We start from the raw sequence: 9297 nt of genomic DNA on the forward strand, positions 1-9297 counted from the left end.
TTTATGCTCGCCGGAGAAATATTATTATTTCATACAGGCGTCCGCCATTGTTCCGATAGTTTAGAGCCGGTGTTACTAAGTTACCATGCGTCATTAGGAAGGAAGTGACGTTACGACTGTTGAAGAGTATTTGCGACACATTAGATGATAATACTATGTAGTGATGTGTTATGAAATTTTGTTCTATCCACCAGCCCACAAAGAACGAATCTACTACTACTACCTGGCACGTGACGTGGCCAACCCATCGCCCGACGATCCATACTTTCCGGTCTCCAGGCAAAAAGATTTGTATGCCGGGTTTTCTTGGGCATCCGGTATTGTGCCCGGGACTCGCTAGGAAGAGTCCGCCTCGGAGGTCTGTAATGCATCGGCTGTATCTTTGCCAGATATTTATTTTTTGTTTTTTTGTTTAACGATCACATAAAGTATGTATGAATCAGTGCTAAAACAGAGAAATATGAAGAAAAAAAAAACCCAAAAAAAACCAAAACAACAACAACAAAACTATCCCCAAAAGTCAGTCAGCCAAGACGAGGTAGGCCGAAAAGTCGTTTGTTTTGTGTAGTTCCCTTATATATGAGTTACATCCACTCACTTTATCTTTCTCTCCACCCACAAGAAATGCATTTGACTTTCTTCAGAACCATCACGCTTATATATAGCTGTTATTTTACTTTTACACTCTCTCTGTGATGTCAAATATGGGACAGGGTAGGTCAGCGAAAGGTCTTTGCGTCGTAACCGAAAGGTACCGAGTACGAATACCCGCTACGATGTATCGCCTTGAGCAAGTAATGTCGCTCAGTTTGTGGCGCTGCACTGCGGCTGACGCCTGTGTTATTCCAGTCTTCTCTTGGAATAGACCATAAAGACAAATTTCACCTATGGGATGAATAAAGGGAATTTTATTTATTTTATTATTTCATTAGTCAATAACCTCTATTACTCGTACATAATACGAATAGGACGCTAGCCTACAGTTACGTTCTTTCCGGTAAACCTTATATTAGACCTAGCGACCCAAGCACTTTTGGCTAGATACTGTGCTCATATTTAGACGAGGTCAAGCAACAATGAGCATGATTCATGACTAGGAAAGTAAATGCGATAATTCAGTTGGGTTTGTAACGGTCTCCGCGTTGTGGTTTTGGTTATGCGCCATTCTGTCTTTTCGTACATGTTCTATGTTGCTGTCAGCTTGGAATCCTTTGTAAAGCGACTTGAGGACATTAAGTGGATATTGCAATATTATATAAAATCTCATATTTTTTCCTATTCCATTTATCCCTGCAGGGCATCAGTTGTTACCATGCAATTGCCTCCCTTGGAGATGCCTTCAACGACTACAACCTCTGGCAAACGGGTCAGGTGCTTCTGGCCATGGAAATCCTTTCAGTGCGGGAATACTGGCAGGTAAAGGGTTTGGCTAGAGCAGACCTACCTCCTGGAAATTGGAAAAAAATCGTAGTTTTCAGGGATTATAACACAGTAGACATTATAACTAACGTTTAAAATGACCAGTTTGTGTTTACATACATTAAATTGATGCCTTGAACTCTCACAACTAAACTTTGTTTTCAAAAAGTTTATTGAATTTAAAATCTTTATGAAATGGTCTATTCATCATCATCATCATTGCCTTTTTCACCCTGGGTCAGGGTATAGGCCACAGACAAACAGTTTCCATCCTTCCCTATCCTGAGCTATCTTTTTAATCTCATTCCAGGTCTTACCACTTCTCTGTATATCAGCTTCTTTAATTCTTCTCCATGTTCCTCGTGGCCTTCCCCTTGATCTTCTGCCCTGAGGGTTCCAGTCCAATACTTTCTTTGTTATAGTGGAGTCATTCTTTCTAAGGATGTGTGTCCAATCCACCTCCATCGTCTTCTTCCTATTCCCTCTACCACTGGTTTCTGCTGTGTTCTTTTCCATACTTCTTCATTTTTTATTCTATCCATCCATTTTATTCTGAGTAGCTTACGCATGCACCTGTTTACGAAAATCTGGACCCTCCTTATACATGCCTGTGATGCGTTCCAAGTTTCACATCCATACAGAAGGACAGACTATTACGACCCGATAATTCCTATTTCTTTGAAATGTTCGTAGTAGTAGACAGCTCTGGTTTGACTAGAGCCAACCTGGAGTCAAAGATTTATTCCGATAGATAAGTCTTAGGTTATGTGGTCTACTGGTATACACTCGCTTTCGCATCGGAAGGTCCTCGGTTCGAGCCTCGCTCGGCGCATATATGAGTCCATGGAAAAAAAAATTCTTTGCTCACGTTCTCTCACCTTTCTCTCACTCTTAGTAGCAGTAAGTGGCTATAGATTTTATGTCTTGTCCTGCAGTTTAAGTTAGATTGAGAAACATATAATTAATGCACTTTGAGAACATTTAGTGGGTAATGCATTATATATAAAATCTTATACTTCTTATTTTCATGTGTCTCAATAATTAGGTCCGTGCCCACAACCGAGCACATTTCCCACCACTGATCCAGGACTTTGGGGTGGTCGGCATGATAACGGAGCCAGCCTTTTATGCTTACACACTCAACTGGCCGTGTGACCCCAATATCTTCCCTCAGAGACACGGCTGCCTTGTCGGGATTCAGGTTATACCGATCACGGCCGTGTCCAAGTATTGGATGGATCAGGTATATATAGAACAAAGATGGCGTCAATCAGGCCTTTGTTACTGTTTTTTCGCCATCCACGTTTATGAGTAATTCTCACTAAACTTATTAACCAGCCTATAGATAGAATGCGCTTTGCCAAGGAGTTCACAACATTGCCATCCGGAAGTATAACGGACCAACACACAAACTCTGTGTAACCATGAACTTTTATAGTCTGGTTAATACAGTTTAGTGAGAACAACTCACAAACGCGGATGGCAAAAACAATAACAAAGGCCTGAGTGACGTCATCTGCATACTATCTATAAACGCTTAAGGTTACACATAGTTTTGTGTGTTGTTCCATTATACTTCCGGATGGCAATGTTTTGAATTTCTTGGCCAAGAGCAAACTATCTATACATCTATTTATGTTATAACAGTACTGTCGTACTTCGCCAAAGTCCCCCGGGTTTGAGAGTTTTTGCCAAGATGAGAGTCATTCAAATCGATCGATATTTGAAGGACGAGTTTTCTGGCCAAATTTTTAAACATGTGTTTTTCCAGAGTATACCAGTGTAGTCATTGACAACGTCATTATCATTAAGAGTTTCATTTTATCAAATATGAAATACTTTGCAGAATCAGACTTTTATTGTGAATGTGGAGAGGGGAAGCAGGATGAGACACATGTTTTCCAAGACTGCACCAAGTACAATGAGCAAAGGGTGGCCATTGGGCCCGAGAGGACCACACTTAACAAGGCAAAGCGGGCTTTGCGAGCGACCATCCGTCCCTCCGCTCATAGCCCAGGTATTTGGCCACACACATTGCGTTTTCACAACGATTTGCTTCAGTCGTGCCTGTCCCTGGATCGTCCTTGGATAAAAACTGAGCGTGTATGGGCCCTCGAAGATCTATGGGTCTCAGCACAAGCTTGGGAAGACTACAGCGTTCCTGCATATTGTTGCCCTTCAGCCATAAAGATAAAATGAGGGGAAAGAAAAATATTAATTTTATTACAGATGCCACTGGACTATAAAAAAGCATTGGACAAACTATTCATTTAATATATTCCACAAAGAAATAAAAGAAAACAAAACAAAAAATAACAAAATTCTTAACACGGAATATTTCGAGATCAAAACCCTTCCTCAACCAATAACAAAAATATTTAAATAGCAGATGTTTATATTGTTATATTGAGGAAGGGTTTTGAGCACGAAACGTTCCGTGTTGAGTATTTTGTTCATTACAAATAACAACAACTTTTATATTCATTTTTGTTCAATTTAAGTCAAGTGCAGAAAACTGCCATTGTTGTCCTTAAAAAAAAAAAAACGCCATCTAACGTAGACGTCATCCCTTCTTACATTCCGGTTCCAAACTTATTGGAAGCGTGTGTGTGTGTGTGTGTGTGTGTGTGTGTAACCAGTCCTTCGAATGAATAATAATGAATAGGCTACCTATAAAAAGTATGCGCTTGGCTTAGAAGCTCACAACATTGCCATCCGGAAGTATAACAGACCAACACACAAAACTATGTGTAACCATGAACTTTTATAGTCCGGATAATAAAGTTAAATGAGAGTTACTCATAAACGTGGATGGCAAAAAATAACAAAATAACAAAGACCCTAGTGACGTCAACTTCATTCTATCTATAGAATCATAAAATGGCTTAACTGTTTTAGTAGCCGGATATATAGGCAGATTCTTAGGATTAGGGGTTGCAGAAGAGCGAGGAGAGATAAAGATAATCTTTATCAACGATCATCATATTATATTTGAAGAGTGGCTTCCCAAAAATCCGTAACTCAGTTGTTTTTTCCTTCTCATTTTGAGATAATGAGGATTATTTCCCTTAAAAATTCTCATTCGGTTCGTTATTTTATCATATTCAAACTTAAAATTTACACAAACCATGGGAAATTCTTGTGCCAGTTGATGCTTAAAATAAATTTTATATTTCTATTTATCTCATTGATGGAAATTCTCAAAAAGTAGAAAAATCGACTTAACGAGTTTTGGAAAACCAGCCTTCATTCAAACTTGAAAAAAAAAGGATGGCATCACTCTGGAATGAGAATATTAATTACACAAGGTATTATTCAGTCATGGAAGACGGGTTTTACACTTCCATTGATATTGGAATCAGCTTTTTCACATCACATTTTTTGTTGCTGTTTCCTTTTGAGTCTATTAGGGCTATTTCATCCTCTCTTTTGCAAAATGATTCATATAAAACAAAGTGCTCATCTGTATAATAATATTATTATTTCAGGAATGGGCTTCTAGCATTGAAAAGACTTGTCAATCTGCAATCGATCCCAAGACTTCTCAGTACTACGTCATGGCAGAGAAAACGTCGGATCTAGGTAGAAGTCTTAACTCGGTGAGAAAACTGTTGTGTATTATTTTTTTTTTTTTTTACTTTCAACTTTAAAAACGTACAACCCTGGCTGTGTGCTGAAAATTCATAGTATATAATAAATGAGTGTCTTGTAATACGGCTTTTATTTCATGAGTTTTATTAAAACCTGTATTGCATGATGCGAGTTTTACACGTTAAGTGTTTCTGTTGGCTAAGGACTCATTGTAAAGCGCTTAGAGCACGCTTAGTGGATATTACAGTATATAAATGCTCAATTTAACTTTCTTCTTACCGATCTTTTTCAGTATTTTCCCAAAATGACAGGATTACCCAGCAGAAAAATTGATTTTTTATACTCAAATAATCTCTCGACAAAACAACTTTATGATCTTATTAATTAAACAAAGATCATTGTGATGTATAAAATAAATCTGAATAAGAAAAAAAATGTATATTGTGTCGTAACAAATGTGACGGTTTTGCTGTAGGTAGTAAGGAATATCAAGCAAAAATTTTTTTTTATTTTTTTTTTTTTAATTTTCACCACCCAGGGTTGGCAAGCGTTTTGCCATACAGCTATGGCACCTCTGGACTCAAGCCACGCAACAAGGGCAGCTAATTACGTCAAAGGGAGAAAACCGCAAGAATTAGTTGGAGGAACAGGAGCTGCGAGTACTCTGCTCTTTATCTACGGAAGCACGTGACCAATGGAATTTTTGTCAATATTGTAACTCTCTCCTTACCAGCCATTTTTAGAATTCCCCCCGAAAATTTACACCCACGCAACACACAAAATAAATAGACTTTTCTTACTCAAACAAAAAAGTAACAAGTGCCTTCAAAACAGAATGTTTTCGGCAAAATGATGTCTCCAACACAGTGTTTAGTATTTATAGCTGTAATCAAAGCATTTCTTTACATTTTGTGATGTACAAAAGAAATGAGAATGAGAAAATTGTCGGTTGCATCGTAACGAATGTGACGATTTTCCTATGGTTGGTAAGGAGAGGGTGTAGCGCACGTCTATATGTAAATATATCATATTTTGTTTGGAATTTTTTTCCCTAGTTATTTTCATCGTAGAAGGAAAAACAAAGCCAGCAGAGTGGCCCACCGGTACGGTCTTTGCTTCGTACCTGAAAGATGTCGAGTTCGATCACCCGCCGCTGCTCTGTCATGATTTGTAGCCTTGAGCAAGTCACCTCGCCCCAGCTCAATTTGCGGCGCTGCTCTGCGGCTAATGCCTGGGTTATTCCAGTCTTTCCTTGGAATAGACCCCAGAGACAAATTACCCCTATGGGATGAATAAAGGGAATTTATTTATATTTATTTTATTAGCTATGGAATGTAAAAAAAAAAGAACATTTAACAAAAGTGAATGTAGCAACTTCAAAAAATTAACAAATAGGTAAAAATGAGCTCAATACGCTAGGAAATTCTATTGAGAGTAGCGCCGTTTTTTTCCTTATTTTGTTTTGTTTTTGTTTTTTTCTTTTTTCTTTGTTTTTGTTTTTTGCTTTGTTTTGCTTTTTAAATTATAAATAAATCAATAAATAAGTAAATAAATAATTAAATAAATAAATAAATAATAAAATTTTTGATCGACAATCTCCAACTAACGTTTTCAATGCACTTACCAAGACACGGGTGACATAAACATTTTAACAAAATTAAATTTACAATTTTAAGAAAATAAAATATTGTATTTGTAGATGATCTATTGAGTTATGGCGATGCCGATGAAATATATTTGTTATTTGTGGGATTTTTCCTTTTCTTTTTTTTTGGGAAAAGGGGGGGGGGGGTTGTCAGCAGAAAAAGGGTTTAAAGACTAAAACAATCCATTATTTTGAATTCTGTTTCATTTATTTAATTTTGTTTTTGTTTAATGATTGATTATAATATTTAGTCACATGTGTACTCATTTACAGGTCTGATAATGTATAGTCACGGCCCCATTGTTGTAATGGAAACACTCTGAGACCCACAAACATTAAATATCGACAATTACAACAAAGTTAAATCAGGCCCCATAATTGCGTTCGGTTATCAGACCTGCTAAACTGTGCACATTGTATTCAGTCATTCTACGAGTATACTACTTTATGCGGCTATATGGTTTAGTGGTATGACACTCGCTTTCCGCCTCGCTGGGCGCATAGTTGAGTTCTTGGGAAAGGCTCGTTACTCACATTCTCTCTCCGTACTCAGGGTGAAAAATGAGTACCTGGCGATAACAGCTTAGTGTGTGTCGGAGAAAAAAAATTGTAATATCGCCTGACAGGCGTCATGTCTCGTTCTACATGTTAACTGTTGATGTTGGCCAGGGACCCCTCGTATAGCGCTTTGAGCATGTTTAGTGGATAATGCTCTATATAAAAGCTCAAGTTTAAAACTCAAGATTACAAGTTTGCACTGGTAGCGGGGCTGAAATAGTAAAATAGGAATGCATACGGTCTTATTTTATATCAGGAATACGTTTGATCCATGGCAGGTAAATCTTTAAGTCTTAATTACTTACCGCTTGAGGGACTCAATCAAAACGTTTTCTTAACCTTTTGCATTAGGGGTTCGATTTGACTCTAACTAGATATTAAAATATGTCCGTTTGCATTTCCCCAAAAAAAAAATAAAATAAAATAAAAACAAAAAAGAACCCCCCCCCCAAAAAAAAAAAACATAAAAAAACAAACAAACAAAAAACAAAAACAAAAAAAAAAAAAAACAAAAAAAAGGACCAAAAACCCCCTTAAGATTACATAGATAAAATAAATAAATATGAACGAACATTTCCACAAATTCAAGGCGCTTCATCATGATTTTATTTATTCCCCACCAGGCAGGGAATATATTTGAGTTTTTATACAGAGCAATTTCCACTAAACGTACTCAAAACTCCTTAAAAGGAGTGTCAAGCCAACAGCAACAGTTAACATAATATAGGACAAGACATGACGCGTCTGTAAGGCAACGCTTCAATTTTTTCGGACTGGTAACAAACACAGAAGCTCACAACATTGCCATCCGGAAGTATAACGGTGCAACACACAAAACTATGTGTAACCTTGAACGTTTATAGTCTGGTTTATAGATAGCACGAAGATGACGTCACTCAAGTCTTTGTTGTTATATTTTGCCATCCGCGTATGTGAGTGATCTCACTAAAATGTATGAACCAGACTAACAACATTCAAGGTTACACATAGTTTTGTGTGTTGATCCGTTATACTTCCGGATGGCAATGTTGTGAACTTCTTAGCCAAGCGCATACTATCTATAGATAGTATGCGCTTGGCTTAGAAGCTCATAACATTGCCATTCGGAAGTATAACGGACGAACACACAAAAATGTGTATATCCATGAACATTTATAGTCGGGTTAATACAGTTCAGTGAGCATTACTCATAAACGCGGATGGCAAAAAACAATAACAAAGACCTGAGTGACGTCATCTGCAAACTATCTATAGAAGTCTGGCCGTGAAAGAGTTCTAACCCTAAAACAAACGTGACCATTGATTGGATTGGATCACGGGCCGTGAAACGTTACGAACGTTGCCGCCATTGACTGTCCCGACTCAACGGCACGAATCAAACCGTGTAGACTAATAATAATAATTATAGTCAGACCTGCCTTGTACTACGAAAAACTCGTAAAAATACGAATTTTTGGCTCCAGCTACAGAACTAATTATCTTCTTTGACTCAATAAATCTTTGTTGAAAAGGAAAGTTTAGTTCCTTAGAACGTATATTCAGGACTTTAGAGCAAGTTTTGGATCATGCTGAAGGCGAATTGTTTATTTCTAAAGCTATATAAAGTGATTTTAAAAAAAAATTTCCCCTCGAAAACTACGAATTTGCGACCCATCATCTCAAAACGGTATTATGTCGGAACAATCAGATGCTTAAAAGGTGGATTAAATGTAAAAACTTGTCAAAAATATAAATTGTTGGCATCAGCACCCTAAAATATCGCATCCATTCTCCTCAATAAAACACACAAACTCAACACAAGTCTGATATTTCGGGCTATAAATTCAATTTTCAACATCTTAACCATCCCGACTTAATGCCGTTTTGAGGCGAAGGGTCACATTTTTTGAATTTTCAAGTTGGCAGCTCTGCTTGTAGTAGACCGATTATATCAAATTCACACCTGCCAAATCCCTATTTTCTTATTATTTTTGCTGTGGCCAGTGATTCTCTGTGAACCTCCAGAGAGGGAACAACAAGAAGTCAGTGACATTCGCGACCCGTCGTCACAAAACTTCTAGATGGAACGAAATTGACGTCACTCA

The 9297-nt window shown here is 37.5% G+C and overlaps 1 protein-coding gene across 1 annotated transcript in view; it reads left to right on the forward strand.

Annotated features, from left to right (window-relative positions):
* Nucleotides 1-5738, forward strand: part of LOC144955985 (uncharacterized) — a 33284-nt gene extending 27546 nt beyond the window's left edge. The window contains 5 exon segments of the mRNA XM_078886249.1: nucleotides 195-358; nucleotides 1297-1416; nucleotides 2465-2662; nucleotides 4908-5018; nucleotides 5549-5738. Coding sequence (XP_078742375.1) covers nucleotides 195-358; nucleotides 1297-1416; nucleotides 2465-2662; nucleotides 4908-5018; nucleotides 5549-5701 — 746 coding nt within the window. The 3' untranslated portion in view covers nucleotides 5702-5738.
* The last annotated feature ends 3559 nt before the right edge of the window (nucleotides 5739-9297 follow it).

The sequence above is a fragment of the Berghia stephanieae genome, chromosome 10, assembly GCF_034508935.2.
Source record: "Berghia stephanieae isolate SIO BIC M18660-M18661 chromosome 10, UCSD_Bste_1.3, whole genome shotgun sequence".
Classification (NCBI taxonomy): Eukaryota; Metazoa; Mollusca; class Gastropoda; order Nudibranchia; family Aeolidiidae; genus Berghia; species Berghia stephanieae.